The sequence below is a fragment of the Erpetoichthys calabaricus genome, chromosome 10, assembly GCF_900747795.2.
Source record: "Erpetoichthys calabaricus chromosome 10, fErpCal1.3, whole genome shotgun sequence".
Taxonomy (NCBI): domain Eukaryota; kingdom Metazoa; phylum Chordata; class Cladistia; order Polypteriformes; family Polypteridae; genus Erpetoichthys; species Erpetoichthys calabaricus.
This window is the reverse complement of record NC_041403.2, coordinates 140137135-140154360: the sequence shown is the minus strand read 5'-3', so window position 1 is coordinate 140154360 and position 17226 is coordinate 140137135. Positions and strand designations below refer to the sequence as shown.

The following is a 17226-nucleotide window of genomic DNA, read 5'->3' as shown; positions in this document are numbered from 1 at the left end:
GCACCGATCCGCCTGTCGATCTCACGCTCCATTCTTCCCTCACTTGTGAACAAGACCCCGAGATACTTGAACTCCTCCACTTGGGGCAGGATCTCGCTACCAACCCTGAGAGGGCACTCCACCCTTTTCCGGCTGAGGACCATGGTCTCGGATTTGGAGGTGCTGATTCTCATCCCAGCCGCTTCACACTCTGCTGCGAACCGATCCAGAGAGAGCTGAAGATCACGGCCTGATGAAGCAAACGGGACAACATCATCTGCAAAAAGCAGTGACCCAATCCTGAGCCCACCAAACTGGACCCCCTCAACGCCCTGGCTGCGCCTAGAAATTCTGTCCATAAAAGTTATGAACAGAATCGGCGACAAAGGGCAGCCCTGGCGGAGTCCAACTCTCACTGGAAACGGGTTCGACTTACTGCGGGCAATGCGGACCAGGCCCTGGCACCGATCGTACAGGGACCGAACAGCCCTTATCAGGGGGTCCGGTAGCCCATACTCTCGGAGTACCCCCACAGGATTCCCCGAGGGACACAGTCATTAACAGTATCATTTTACTGAGGTGGATATTCTTCATCACCCTTTTTGTGTGACTAGTTGGGGTTGACAGTTTCCCCGTTTTGTGTGAGCATTTCTAAGACATTTTTCAGAACTTCATATTGAAGAATTCTCTACGTCATAACAACTATGAGCAGTCAAAGTCAAAACTAAGGGATGGTGAGGCTTGCTCAGAGTCACACCATTGGAAGTCGATGGCTGATTGAGGAGGTGAGAAGACCTCCTTAGAAACACTATTAAGGTTAAAGAGTGAGCTGGAAAAAGAGGGGGCTTCATCATAGTTACTCTGATGGTCAGTGGAGGGGGCACTGGGAGTTAATTAATTAATTGTGAGGTGATGACACCAGTTCATAGTCACACCCAAAGTTCAAGTACTGAACTGAGACCTTCTCAGAGCCATTATGGGCAGTTAAAGTGTAAAGTGGAGGTTGTATAGACTTGATCAGTCACGATAGAACTGGAAACTGGAAAGCAAAGAGACCTTCTCAGTGTCATGGTGCTGGTTACTCATTAAACTAGGAGAGCAGAAGGTTTGATCAGAGATTCACTGATGATCAGTCTCTGAAAAGGCTCAACTAAGGGTAACACTTGGAGTCAGTGAATTAATTGGGTGATTATGACAACAGTTCAGAGTCATATTGGGATGGACAGAGACTAAATTGGGAAGGAAGGATGCCCACTCAGCATTACAACGCTGGTTTTTGGCTAAACTGGGAGAGGAGGAGGACTACTGATCAGAGTTACACTGACAGCCAGTGGCTGAACTGCTCATAGTCATCACGGGTGTCATATGGGTTCAATGAGATAATAGGGGCCTGATCAGTGACTGAAATGGGAGAAGATTCAGTCTGATCCGAGCCACACTTCCGGAACTGAGAGGTGACAAGGCCTGTGCAGGGTTAACTGAGGGATCAGTGGCTGTACTGGAAAATAAAGCAGCTGGCTGTGGGGCACAATGGGAATTAAAGGGCTAACTCAGAGTTAAGCTGACCTCCAAAGGTGGTCGGTGAGTAAGGTTGGGGACACAAGGAGTTTGCTTTTGCTGCACTGTGCGGGTTTAGCTTTGCCATGCTGTTTGTGTTATTTCCTCTTGGGGTTCATGACCGTCCCACAATGACATAACACTTTATTTCCATTCAAACACCAGTCTCTCTGACTTTTGTCATCTTGCTTCTTGTATGTGTAATGAGGGATGAGAGAGGTGACAGGCCTTGCAGTGGTTGCTATGGCAGCAGGAACAATAGATGAGGATCCAGACAGAGCTCGTTGCTCAGGAAACAGTAAACAGTGCTGCACATGGTGAGTGTCTGAGGCGAGAAAGCATGGCTGCCGCGAAACCTCCAGCAAACCCTGCAAAAACATGCAACTTTGTGGCACAGGATCAGATCTGGTAAGTATTACCAGACGGGCGTATTGTTCATAAACTTGAACCAGATAAACAAAAGTGGTTGTGGGAAGTCGGAGTAGGAGTGTGTCTTAGAAGACGTCTGTTAAATAACAATGGAAGTGTGTGTGTGAGTTAAAGAAGCTGTAAATAGTAGTGACTAGGAATTGTGCAGTAAAACTAAGGAGCCAAACTGGATACAATAAGGCAGGCTCAACAAGAGACCTAGTTAGAGTTAGATAAACTGGTTGAGTTTTAAAACTACTTCAATAAGTCGCCATGAAAAATGCTGTCAGAAGAACTAGAAAGTGGTGTATGAGAATCACTTCTCTGTGCTTGATTTATGGACACATAAGACTGGGCTAGGTTGTAAAACACACATAAAATGATAAGCTAGCAAGCGTACTTTTGCTGAGGACTTGAAAATGTATATATTTATCCATTTACTTATCCAATTTAATAATAATAATAGTTCATTACATTTATATAGAGCTTTTCTGATCTATTCAAAGCATTCAATTTAATGCAATTTTGTGGACAAAGGGCTGGAACCAGGTCGAGATAAAAGGCGCTTCATCAGAGAGTATCATATTCAGCTAACACAGAGTCACCAAGTTGCCTTAATCCAGACACAGGATTCAGACAGTGTCTCCTGAAGATATGAAGTACTTGCAGTAAGCAGCCTCTTGATTATATTTATACCTTTCACTAAAGCTATGACAATGTAAATAAAAAAAAACACGAAGTGAATGAACCTGCTGAACCAGAGAGCCTGTACCAATGCAGACACAGACAGACAGTAAGAAAATAGACACTTGAGAAACCATTTAGTCAAATTAAAGTGTGAAGAAGCTGTCAACTCTTTATACTGCCAGTACATCCATGTCTGGAGGGCCTTGTGATTGTGTTTAGAGTAAAAAAAAAGGACACAGCGTGATAAAGATAAGAACTTATAAGTGTGTACAGACTATTGATTTAATGTCAGGCTCTACTTTGTTTTGCATTAATCTATTTATTATACTTCACATCTTAATCTATACTTCATTATAATTAATTCACATTTCTCCTCTTAATGTATTGTAAATTATTTACTTAATATCAATCTGTTTTTAACAGTGAAGTGGGAATCAGTCCTGGATGGAATGACAGAACATGGCACACATTTCTACATATGGTTAATATACACAAAATCTTAAGCTGTAGAAACAGAATGGTCTACGGACAAGCACTATATATTTATTTATATATATGCTAGCTGTGTAAGCCCATTCTGTAAAAAGCACAGGGTCCTAGAAACTATTGAAGTTGCCAGAAAAAAAATTGAAATGTAAAGATGTCAGGTAATTGAAAGGAACTACTCTGGGCATCTTTCTCCTAGGAGGTTTCGTTTTGTCAACATGTTCGCTTAGTTTGTGCATTAGTGGCTAAGCGACTGTCTTTCTTCGGAGGTTTCATTTTACCAATGTGCTCGCCTTGCTTCTGTATTAGCAGTGGGAGAAAAAGTAAAAGGGATACTGTTTTCTGATATGGTCGCCTCGCTTCTGTAATAGCCACTAAGCAACTGATTCTTTTTTCGGAGGTTTCCCATTACCGACATGCTGGCCTCACTAATGTATCCTCGGAGGTGGAACCCTTACTCCTACTCCATCTCTCACATCTGGGACATTCAGACACACATTTCCATGCATAAACGTTTATATATAAGATATATCCCATAACCCAGATGGGATACAAGTGCGATGATGCAAGTAAACTAACCGAAGGAACAAGGAGATATATTTGTACCGGGTCAGTATACTATAGTAGATACACTCCTAGAAGCTGAGGATCTGGAGTGGTTCCATTCCCCAAATGCCACTTGTGGCCACCAGAGGGTGCTCCAGCTCCCCAGATACTAGACACAAAAGCTTGGCCACAAGTATAAAAGCACAAAAAAGAGTGTTTATTCATGGGAAGCCCTTCTCTGTAAATGTTTCCCACAGCACCAAGCACAATACAGCCAGCAAATAGCAAGCACCCAGCAATGCTTTGTCTTCTCTCTCTCTTCTCTCTCTGTCACTCTCTGTCACTGCCTCTACTCCTCTTCACAAGCTTCGGTCTCCTTCCTCTGTACTCTGGCTCCATGATATGAGGCATCGGGCTCCTTTTTATGCCGTATCTGGGAGTGTTTCCAGAGGAGGTACTCCCCCAACAGCACCCTTTCTCGACCCCCAGGGACCCTGACAGGACTGCAGTTCTGGACTGTGGGTGTTCTGACTGGGTTCCCATTTGAGAACCACTGACACCTGGTGTATGGAGGATGGCTCTTCTCAGTCTGTCTGCTATAGTATACCCGCCAGGTCCAAATTATTTTCTTGCCCCTCTGGCCATTTTGCTTGCGTCATTACACTGGCATCCCATACAGGTAATGGGATATCGTACGATCCGGCCCGGGATGCCCATTCTCCTCCTACAATACTTACTGAGCAAATTATTAGGATCACCTATACACATGCTTATCCATGCAATTATCTAATCAGCAAATTATGTTGCAGCATTGCAATGCATAAAATCCTGCAGATTCAGGTCAGCAGCTTCAGTTAATATTCACATCCAACTCCAGAATGGGAAAAAACGTGATCTTGCTGATTTCAACTGTGGCATAATTGTTGGCTCCACAAGCTGGTTTGAGTATTTTAGTAACTGTTGGTTATCTGGAAATTTTTAAGGAATAGTATTTTGGTCATCTGGAAATTTTTAAGGAACAGTATCTAAAGTGTACTCAGAATTGTGTGAGTAACAAAAAAGATCTAGTGAGCAGCAGTTCTGAGGACAGAAACAACTTGTTGATGAGAGAGATCAGAAGTGAATGGCCAGAGGGTCATGCTGTGGCTACGGTAACCCAGAAAACCACAACTGTGGTGAGCAGAAAAGCATCTCAGAATGCTCAACAGATTGAGCCTTGAGGTGGATGGACTATAACAAAAGAAAATTATGCTTGGTTCCCTCATGTCAGCCAAGAAGTGTATGTCAAGGCTATAGTGGACACAGGCTTGCCAAAATTGGACAGTTGAAGACTGGAAAAATATAGCCTGAAATGAAGAATCTTGATTTCTGCTGTGGCAAACAGACGGTAGGATCATAATTTGGTGCCAACAGCATGGATCCACGCACCCAATCTGCCTTGTGCCAACAGGCAAAGCTGGTGGTGGTGGTATAATGGTGTGGGGAATTGTTTCTTGGTAAACTTTGTGTCTGTTTATACCAATCAATCATCTCTTGAACACTACAGCCTATTCCTGTATTGTTGTTGACCATGTACATGGACACAATTTACCAGTCTTCTAATAGCTTCTACCAGAATGATAATGTACCATGTTACAAAGCAAAAGTCATCTCAAACTGGTTTAATGAACACAATAATGTGCTCTTCAGTGACCTTCCCAGCCACTGGATCTGAATCCAATAGACCACCTTTGGGAGGTTGTAGAACAAGAGATTCACCGCATGAATGAGTTTTTACGTTGACAAATCTGCAGAAATTGTGTGATGCAATCATGGCAACATGGACCAGAATCTCAAATGAATCCATGCTACAGAGATTTGAGGCTATGTTATGAGCAAATGTAGGTCCTTCTCAATATTGGAATTATGGCCCTAAGAATTTACTTAATGAGTGTATATCTATATGTACTGTATGTATGAGTGTATATATTTATATCTATATCTCTATCTATAGCTATACAAAGAGTATATAATGGATATGTGAATGTACAGTATACCTGTATATAGGAAAATATACGGGAAGTCTTAAAGTCTTTAACTAAACGCTTCCTCAAAACTTCACATACTCTCTGCCATGAATCACCTGGCATGAAAAAGTAAAGCTGTGCTTTGACATGTCTTTGTTTGTAGTAAAAGAGAGAGGCACGCCATGTGTGCTGTCCCTATCAAGCCCTGACTCTAAGTCTCCCCAAGGAAGGAAAAGCTAATGAGCTTCCTACTAAGCAACCAATGAGGGCCTGCTTCACATCTCCAGCCTAAGATGGCTGTCAAGCTAAGTGGCACCAATGTGCAGACAGACACCACATTCAAAATTCATGACAAAAAAGTGAAGGCAGGAAGAAAAAAAAAAACAAATTTGGAATAAACAGTAATCAAAAGAAAATCAGAAGAAGGAAGTAACCTGAAGGAGCACTCAATAAAGAATATCTCCAGGATGGTTTCTGGCACTCCTGTTCAACATTGACTGCTGCACAGAGATACACCAGCACTGGTACACAGACAGTGGAGCATCAGCAGGCCCAGGCTCACCGTGTACACACAGATAAGCCTGGCAGCAGGTGCTATCCTAACAGTATCTGCTGTGATGCCAGTGTTATTCAGTGAGGAACAAAAAGAATAAAATAAAATGCTGTCAGCTGTGAAAACTCTCAGCCTTATGGATCCACACTTGATCACTTCTGGTATCAGCAGAGGCCCATCTACTGTAAAGACACAAGGATAGAATTCCCATTAGCGAAAAATGAAGTCTGTAGTTTACTTTAAATGGCTGGTCTTTAAGGTGTTTTCTGTATTGTCCATTCACAAAAAGCAGCAAGATGGCAAGGAGTGTACACTTAGCGGTTAGGTGGGAGAGGAATCCATGTGTGAGTCTTTCCTGGTCTACCACTTTCTAGTCCTTCCTTCTTCCTGCACTTGTGAGACATCATGCCTTATAGGGTCTACTACCACTTAGTGCCACCCCTACATGCCTACAATGGTATATACACAACCACTCTTCTTACCAGTGAGGTACTGTCTGTGATGTGACTTTCCTCTGCTATGTACCATTCTGGTGGCATCCATGCCTGTGGTAACCTACTGCTAACTTCATATGTCTTCACGATATAACTCACATAAATAAAACAAACTGTCTTTATGTGGTCCTGTAACAGCTGTAACTTAGGAAAGAACATAAAATACTGACTTTAAATTTTGTGAAATGAATCAAGAAGATGGTGCAATGCAAAGTTTAAACACAAAGGGCAAAGTGAAATGCACACAGTCATTATTAAATGTGAACTGTTGTTGATAGGGCATTGCAGTCTAGTTCAGCATTGGTTTATTTGGGTATGACAAGTTCAGGGGGATACGTGAAGATACACTTTCAATAGGAGTAACATTCATCAGGTATGCCAATGCTGGATCTCCCTGCTATAACCCAATCAGTCAATAGTCTCTTGGAATTTTGTCACATTCACTTTGACCATATGTCTTTGCAGGAAAGGTCACGTTCATATGGAGGAGGAGGCTGCCCGGGCTTGGCCTACAAACTGGGGATTCCTTACAACCTCATACCAGGAGGTGAGCTGTCCTGATATCTAGGAGTGCATCTTTGTGTTTTTTAGGCCACCATGAGAGCTGGAGACTGTGGGATATTTCAATGTCCAGTTAGAAGACAAGAGTGATGTGAAGTTTTGCCTGTGGTTGTCAGGTTACAGTGGGCCTATATCCTGGCCTATTTTTTTCCCTGTGCTCAGACTTGCGGTCAGTCTTATTCCATCTCTAGAAATGGTTTGCCTGCAGGTCCATGTACCCTCACACTCTCCCCTGTTGGCACAAGATTGATCCAACTAACTCACACTCTCAACCTTTCTAATTGCCTCGTATTCTGCCCAGCTAATATCTTCTTGGTCTTCATCATTTTGCTCCTACTGCCCTCTGTCGTTTAGGGCCAGTCTGTTGTATAAGCATCTCCAATTGTATTCATTCAGTCCTACTTACATCTGCTAGACTCAGTCCCTGATTTCAAGTCACCTGTTCCCTTCTCTTTTCAAACTGGCCTCAGGACACAGAATCTCATTCGTCAACATTGTGTCCACACTACTTTGTTCTCTTTAAAAACATTAGTCTCCATTTCGTCCACACTACCCTTGTATTTCTAACCACTGGAAATGGAGACTTTTGAATTTGCACTACGGAGACATGTATTTCTGAAAACAACTGTTCAGCATTGCAGAAGAATGGGTGAAGATGGACAGCTTCAATTGCACTCTGATTGGTTTGTGCTTAATATGTAGCGCTTCCCTGATTGGAAGGTGACAGATAGCAGCATTGTGAAACATCACTGTACTTGTACTGCCATGACTCCCAGTCCTCCATCTCAGACGCTTTGCTCACCTTACCCTCATACATTATTTTCAATTACAATTCCACCGGTGGTCATCCAAGGGAATGACGGGTCCAAAGACAAAATAAATGTTGAGGTGCCCGTTTATGTCTTAAGTCCAACAAAACCAGCGTGCAATAGTACAAAAACAAACAAAAGATTCACCCAATGGCATTATAAACAACAGAAACAATGCCTATAAAGGTGTCTTTGGGTTACTCGGGATCAGTGTACAAAGGAGCTCCGTCTCTTCACTCTCCCAGTAAGTGATTGACCCGTCCTTCCAGGCAGTCATCCTTTAATGGTCTGGGGACTGGAAGGGCTGTAGTCAGTTGCCCTCACTGGGCAGTCTCTAAGCTCTGTGAAGGCAAAGGAAGACAACATAGTTAGTGGCAGTGCCCCCTCTTGGACTGGGGTGAAATTACATACCTAGGAGGAACCTAGAGGGTGACCCTATGACATGCATGTGTGACACCCCTCATTTTGAGTCCAAACAAAACAACCTTCTTCTTGTTTTTTGCATTCACCATTGTTGTTTTAAGTGTGTAAATCCATACTACAAATGAATGCCCAGTGCAGAGGACACTTCCCTTTTCTCATTTGACCAATACACCCACATCCAGCGTAGCTACGTTTTCAGTCATTTTAGTGTGGACAGAGATACTTTCATAAAAAATGTGAAAATGCTAGCATGGATGTAGCCTGACTGATAAAACATGCTCGTTACTCACAATCCTCTTACCCCGGGTTCATGCTACAGGGTTGATATGAGATACACATTTAAAAAGAAGGCCATGGCATGTAGGAGAAAGTTACAAGAAACCAGAAGGTGAAGAGCAGTTTACTGAAAGCTCTTCCCAGACCTGGAAATGCTTCTTTGGCCCAGACTTGTGCTTTCCTAACCGCACTGTGTTCATTTCTTATCATAGCTGGTGGTGAACAATTCAGAAATGAAAAAGGACAAGAGTCAACTGGAATTGCCTGAGCAGATTCAGACGCGACCTGCAACCCCTCCAGAGAAGTATACCCAGGTGAGGTGTAACAATGGGCAAGTTAAATTAAATTTCATGATGAGAAGTGCTATATTAAAATAAGTGATGTCTGTCTAGTTTACAGGGAAGGTAAAGGGGACGGTCAGAAAAGAGCAAACACCACAGGGACAGGAACTATGGCCACCTGCATAATAAAGTGTATAGTCATCAGTGGGATTAAACATCAGAGTCAGAGAAAAGAGTCATAGTCCTCCTAACAGAGGGCCAGGGGTCAGATTTCTAAAACGTATGCATGCACAAAAAGAGGCCCAAATTGTGGCTAAACAACTTTCCACACAAAAAGGGATTTATAAAGGATGAGAGAATTTGCATATATTTATGGCAACTCTGACCCAACATTTCAGAGAAACTGGGAAATGATGACACTCTATTAGGAAAATGCAGCAAAACCAGCTAATTCATATCACTGAGCCGTTAATATAAGGTGATGAATATGATGCACTGACTGTATTTTAGTTCCCTTTAAAGAGAGTCAATACTGCATATTTTTCTTTATTTTGTCAGTTTATAACGGCTACCTGTTGTCACTTCATGGGGAATTGTCCAACAGGTCAGGAATGTCTCAGCCAAGCTCCACTCCATCATGCCAACGGTTCTAGAAACCATTAAATGACTAGCAAGGCATATGGCGTAGGTGCACATACAGTACATAAAACATAACAGGTTTTTGCCAACATAAAAAGGCAATTTATGGCACTCATATTGCAATAAGGGCACCTAGCAAGAATGAATCTGCTTTTGTTAACTGTGAGCAGTTACACTCCATTAACACATAAGCCATCTGTGATGCCAAGATGAGACTAACAAATGTTGTTGCTTGGTGGTCTGGATTACTCCATGATTTATTAATTTTGAGACAAAGTAGCTTTTGTAGACATAATGGTGCTATACGTTGTGGCAGGCTTGTTGGTAAGGTAACTGGCTGGACACTCAGTGTGTCCTGTGGCCTGCACTATTCACTATAGCAGCAATCATGTCATTATATACTGTATGCCAGGTGACAGTGTCGGAGCTTTTCAGGTGGGAAGCTCCTCTACTAACCAATGAAGGTCTGCAGCATCATGATAGCATATGCATGAGGTTGATTAGCATGATACATATGATTGTTTCAGGGTTGGCATGTATGCACATTTACAACATGAGCATCATTGATAAATGGTAAATTGTGTAGAAAAGTGCATATACCATTTTCCTGTTTTTTTGGTGTACGCATATTTTCATGCTCAAATACATGCAACGTATCCCACATGATGCTCCAAGTCTGCTCCTCAGGTGTACAACAAACAATCCTGCACTTCATTATTTCTTTTCATTACTTTCAGGTGGCCCCTTCACCTCCACTACCTCAAACAACACAGGGTTTCATAGGCTGGAGGTCAACAGTCCCAGAATTACAACTGGAACGGTACGGAAGGGTCCATAAAGGCCAGAAGAGCTTTCTTAGAGACATGAAGTGGCCGAGGGAAGCCATCAGTTAATTGTGCTCAACTCCAGTCACTCAAAAGAACTCCTGGACTGACAGTTCCACCTAGGTTGTGACTGGTCCTCTAGACTTGACAGATCCAGCAACTGGTTTTGAGAGCATATTTTGTCCATGACATTAAATAAAGTTGTACACATCAATATGCCTAAGGGTCCTATTGTGCACAGTTATATGGTTCTACACATTCAGAATTAAGCTCTGAGGTCCACTTCTTTTCTTAGAACCTATGTGCTGAACACGAGAGCATGGGTCCACCAACAGACTCTGACATATCTAGATTTCCAAAGTATAACATTTCCATCATTTAGTAACTTGGATTTAAAGTGCCCTCCACTATCTTCTGAGAGACTTATTACATCCAACACCAGGCTGTGACAACATAATGTATGTTGTATCATTTTTGTAACACATCCACTGCAAGGCCCTTGGGTCTAACATAAGGGTAGAGGGGCTAACATATCCACTGTAAAGTTCTGGGTGCCTCATATGCCCAGAGTCACATTTTGGGTGCTTAATTTCTCCTGAGCCACATTCCGAGTATCTTAAATAAGGTGCAAATTTTGGAGTCCGGGAAAGGGGGTCTGAGACCCTGCCCCTCATTAACCCTTTTCACTCCCTTAATGCCTATAACTCAAAATGCTTAGGGGTTCCTGTAAATAAATTTTAAAAACTGGTCCTGATATCTAAATCACTCAGTGCACATTACTAAGCTTGCAAGAAAGTGTTGTAGTAGGCACCAGATGGAAAAGGGGCAGCATAAAATGTTGAGGAATGGAGGCAGCGGAATAAGGCTTATTAAGGCTTTCAGAAAGCATGAACCGTACAAGCAGAGCATACCATTACACAATATTTAAAATGAAGATTAAAAGATTGGTTGATAACTCTTACAAAGTTGGCATGGACACAGTATGGCTCCTCAGGAGTCAGTCATGTGTACTAGCTAGTATGACAGACAGAGGATCTTTTAAAACGACTCCAGAGAAACAGAATACTGCTGTGTGAATGCAGCTCATGTTTAATAAATGTATACATTAAGGACAAACCACACAAAGAGGGCTAATTTTAAATTTACAAAGAGATTCCTGAAAAAAGTTGACCAAAAAGTACAATTTGGCTAAAAAGAACTGAATATAAAGAAAGAAGAACAAAGATCTAACACTTAAACTGCCTGGTGGGGACAGATCAACTTTATGAAGACTGCCTAATTGCTGCTTCTTTATCACCATGACAAGTCCCCAGGATATATCTTCTTTCTCGCTACCTTCATCTAACTTTGTCTTCTCAAACCCCCTTGCAGGCTTGATGCCAGAAACAAATGCTCTAGAAAATGAATATAAAAGCAAGAGTGTGTTGTTACAAGAAAGTAACATTTCTACTTTTCCAGCAATTATGGAAATTGTTTTTATTTACCTAGGTCATTCTGCATAACAATCCCCTATAGTATTAGCGAGGTTCATCACTCATTCACAAAAGGATAAATCATTAGTTCACAGGCAAAGGCTTAACACCTCTCAAAACTATTGATAAATAGTGTGACCGGCAGCAAGGAGGCAAACGAAACATTAGGAAAATTTAGGGATACCACTCTGGTAATCCCATTTACTGAACTGAAAAGATAATACATTAATTTCCAGCAAAATGAAGAATCTGGGCTCCTCTTTCTTCTGTGGTCCTCTCAAGAATGATGCCACCTTCCTGGGGTTACACTTTTTATGTTTCCAGGGCTGGAAAGGGTAGGACTGCCATTGGACCTTACTATTGGACTTGGTTGCCTTCAACGGATACATCTTCTGGGCTGTGGAAAAAGGTCAAGAGAGTATTAGCAGCATTAAGACCTCTTGACCTGGAGTGGTACTACTTACCTTGGCAGAGCTTCTGGGGGAGCCCTCTGGCACACATACATGACAAATAAGTTAAGATAATGCGTATTTTGAATCTTCCCTTTCTTTCCAAAAAAATTAAACTCAAGACTGACCTGACATAAACAAGATGACGAAACTGGGCAATAAATAAACCCAATTCATAAAATATAACAAGGAGTAGACAACAATAATCTCAGAGACACCACAAAGAAACAATGCATGAAATACTTAAACCCTAGATTGTTATTTATGTTCTTCTACCAGTTTCTTACAAACTTCCCAAAAAAATCCACATTAATCCAAGAAAAAGAAATTGAAGCTCATAGACTCAAAAACCAGAGTATCTTGGAGAGTCGGTGTTACAGGTTGTGTTGTATTGCCTTCTTAGTCCTCAAACCCACACTAAACTTCCAAGCTATGGGAGTTTCATCAATACAACCCGTTCTGTTCCTGTAGCATACTCTTTCCAGCGTGAATCTTACATTCCCTTCTTCCTTTTTTATTTGTCACAATAAATCATTGAAAAGAAGAATAATTTCAAGAAGAGATTGCTGGGTTCCTTGATTAAGTGATGTCATTCTCCTTTTCTGAGAATTGAAGCCCTAGAGTTAGAGAGCTAATCAACTGGCAAATCTCTGCCACAATTCACAACATTCAGTGACACTCTAGGACACGGACAGATTTACATAGTGTCAAAGAAAAGAGAAAAACACTTGGGTCACAACAAGTTACCTACTTTAATATCTGCTGTTTAGAATTTAAAAGAAATATAAAAATGAATAAATACATCATTGGTGATGTCTTCATGGCTTCTTGCAACATGTAGAGTGTTGAGTGGAGATCCTTTCTGGTTAGGAGCCAGGTCCAGAATGACTCCGAACTTCGTTTGATGATGGTTTATGAAGCAGAGGAAGAGGAAGGGGAGGACTGACAGGGTCTAGACAGAAAATAAATAGTCCTGTTGTGAATTCTACTCTATTCTAGAGCAAACAGAAACTGTACTAATAGCAGTGTCACACCCAAATCATGTCCTTGCATTTTTAATTGGACTCAAAGCCCTGAAACATCTCAGACGCTCACATGTTTAACAACAGACAATGAAAGAATCATATGAGTCACACATACATCTATAACTATAATGATTTTGAAGATATGCTTTGTTATATTCCAATTTTTTTACCTTTCTGTAAGTACTCTTTGTTTTTTTATAATTATTATTTTATTTTTATAGGGGTCTCCTCTCCCTGCTCGCTTTGCTCTCCAATGGCCTGGGGATGGGCGCCTATCTCACAGCTGAGCTGCTTGAAGGCTCTCCTCCGTTAGAGAAAGCGATTGCATTTAAAGAGATGGTATATAGAAGAGTGTGCATGGTACAGTATGAAGACAGTATGGTCATTAGTTATTATAGAGAGAAAATCGGTTACTTGAGCAATAAATATCACTAAATAATAAAATGTAGTAAAAAGTAAAAGTAGAAGAAAAAAAGTAAATTGTAATAAAATTTAATAAAGAGTAAATAAAAAATTAAATTAAATTAATGCCTCATCAAAAACAATACTGTAATGTCCCTTTCCAGGTGAGAGAAATAAACCACACAAGTAAGTGGTGGTAGCAGTCCAAAACAAATGTTTTATTGCTCTTACGCTTTAACTGGACAATGAATGCAAAAAAAAATAAAAAAATAAAAAACTAACGGAACTTCATTAACAATTCCCCCTCCCCCCCCACCCCTGGCATCCAGTGGCTGCTTTATTTAAGAGTGGCAGATGTGGCCCCTCTCCACAGCACTCTGAGCAACCCCATTTGCATGGCTTTTTAGGTCAACGCTACCTCGGCTGTAATTCCTTTTCCAGACTTACAATATTATGAACTATTTTACCCTCTAACTTACATTCTATAAATGTTGCTTTTTTGCATTTCTCTTTGCATATCGTTCGAGATAATTTTCTCTTTTTCATTTGTTGGACGATTCTCTTTGTTCTTGATTTTTATTATATGCATCTCTTTTTTGTTCATTTTCTTTTTTTCAATGTTCTTTATTAGCTTTTGCTGCTCTTTTTCCAGCGCAATCTAACATTTGATGTTCTTGAATAGATCATTTGCTTTTCTGCTTGCCATTATAACCGACTGTACTGAAGGGTGAGTTAGCAGCACTGAGAGTGTCACAGGGTGGTACGGAGAGAGGGAAGAGAGGATGTGTCCAGTAGGCGTGGTCAAGGCTGAATAACGCAGACACGATGGAAAACCTTTTAAATATAACAAAAAGATTATTTTGTTAATATATTTTGCTACTTTTTTGTTTGACTTGGTTGGCACCATTTTGTGGTTCTTTTTGCTCAACCATAATTGACAAGGCAGATTTTTTTTATTTAATGGAAAAGAACCAGGAGATGGGAAAGACAAAAAGTGTTGTAAAGTGAAAGATCAAAATCAGAAAGTCAGACAATGGCACACCTAAATGCCAATCCAAACTCATCATCCATTAGTATTAGCAAAGTCTTAGCACTAAACTCAAACACCCACTCTCAGAAACATTTTTTAAATATCCACAAGTGCAAGACACTGAGTTTTATGATGTTGCATTTAGGTGGTCCACAAACAAATGCAAGAGCTGATATTTGTAGAATCATTTATCTTCAAGGACTATTTATGTCCATTAGGGGAAGCTTGCTTACCTGTGAAATTTCAACCTTATTGTGAAACTTTTTGAGGCTGCTCCATTCTGAACATTTTATTTGTATTGTTACTAAGTATGTACTCTTGTGCTTGGTTTTGATTAATAAACAAGATAAAAAAATGAAACAGAGAACATTGTAGTGTTAAGGTGGAGTTCCCAGAACATTCTAGTAGTAACTAAAAGTTTCCAGAACATTCTAGTAGTAACTAAAAGTTTCCAGAACATTCTAGTATTAAGTGATTCAAGAACATTTTAGTAGTGAACTAGGGGGCTCCGCCCCCTGCTCGCTTCGCTCGCCAACCCCTGGTGTTGGGTAACCCGAAATACGTTGATGTATGTATGAGATATATTGGAGTGTAAAGGTGTAGATGACGAACAAAGGAAGTAAAGAACCCATAGCATGGCACATTACAAAGATTTATTGGAATATTTCTTTATACACAACATTTGTAGTAAAGATGGTGTGTTGTCCTTGAATGAGTTTTCCTTGGTATGGAGTATCTATAACTTTAACTTTAATGTCAGATGAACGCCGAACTCTATGACTTCAGCGACGTTTGTCATTATCAGCTCTGTGCATTGCTTGTTTTCAGGAAGGTTCATTCGTTGATAGACTGCGTCATCTGGATCTAACACGTAGACCTGTGCATTTTTGCATTCGTGATTTGGCTCAGGGTGTACTGTTCCAATCCGATGTAATATTTGTGCACATACGCGAAAGCAGTATGGGCCATTGCCAGCTGGTGGCCTGATATTTACCCCGGTAGATGCAAAAGCAAATGAACTATTGTAGGATCTAATGCAGCCCATAAAGTTTTTACTTTCGGGTACATTGTTAGTTAGAAGCTTCCGTAGATATTCAGGATATTCATCTAAAGGAGGCAGTCTAACCTGACCCTTTTGACAACAACGTGTAAACTCATTAGTTGTATTGCCAATTGTTTCTTCAGGGAAGTTAAGTGAATGACAATGACAGCAAATGATATTCATTAATCCTAATGAATGTTCATTAATAGTGGACTCATTACAGAATGCGTTGTCAGCTAATTGGCGGAATTGTTTAGCGGCTGTTTGTCATTCCTTTCTTTGCCGTTTATCTATTGCCTCTGCTGTTTGAGAGGCGTGTTGTAGGCGCCTGCGTTCATTAATTGTATTCAGGCGGGCTCATTTCTGTAGTTGAGCTGGATCGTTTTGGAGCCGTGACCGTGACTCCATTAGTTATCCGTTGTCTACCGTTAGTAATATGGATAATTGTACTTACTGTTAATACGGAGCGTTTTCTGTGGTTGTACTGTTAATAATGCATCACTGTAATGTGATTCACATATGCTATATGGTTTGGATGTGTGAGGATGCCGTACGTTTAATACGGAGAGTTCGTTTATTCTCATTACCCGGACCATGCTGTGTAGTGTGGATGTTTAGTTCAGAAGCGCGTTGTAGACGCCTGCGCCTTTCGTACTTTCTCGCGCCTTCCGTACTATCTTTGTGGACCTTTGCGGACTCTGTAGTGTCTTCCGTTTGACTCTGGGGTGCAGTGCAGAATCCCCTTTTCTGTGTGGCTGTGTCGTTAGTCGTTAGCTATGGGCGCGTTGTTGCTTCATGTCTTATTTACGTTAGTTGAGCTCTTTCGTTTTTGAGCCATGACTCCTTCGTTCGCGGTGGATCAGACTTCGCTTGCGGTTTATGAGACGCGCGCTGTAGGCGCCTGCGCACTATGTCTCCTGGGTCCATCGCCGTGTACCTGCGTCCATGCCTTCCGGTTTACCATTCTCGATTAGTAATATGGATAGGATTTTCTATTTTAGCTCTTTGGGATGACAGAGTCTCAGCAGAGAAAAGGAAAAGATGGTGCCAAGCCTGCAGTGGCCACTGTTACCAGACATTCCTCAACCTCATACACTGACAAATAATCTAAATAACTTAATCTGGAAGATCTGGTAACAGAAAGAACAACATCTCCCTTGGATGAATTTATAAATAATGCAAAGAAAGGTCTCAGTTGGTGTTGCTCCACCAAAACTACCAGAACAGTGGACAGATGATCGTCCTCAATGAATTTTATGAACTGTTGGCATGCATGA

At 41.2% G+C, this 17226-nt stretch overlaps 1 protein-coding gene across 1 annotated transcript; it reads left to right on the top strand.

Moving 5' to 3' along the window:
• The first annotated feature begins 1824 nt into the window (after positions 1–1824).
• On the top strand, positions 1825–10743 carry LOC114658596 (uncharacterized protein C20orf85-like). The gene is made up of 4 exons (XM_028810619.2): positions 1825–1944; positions 7182–7263; positions 8998–9099; positions 10443–10743. Exons 1-4 carry the CDS (start codon positions 1877–1879, stop codon positions 10596–10598), a joined length of 408 nt encoding a protein of 135 aa, XP_028666452.1. The 5' UTR covers positions 1825–1876; the 3' UTR covers positions 10599–10743.
• The last annotated feature ends 6483 nt before the right edge of the window (positions 10744–17226 follow it).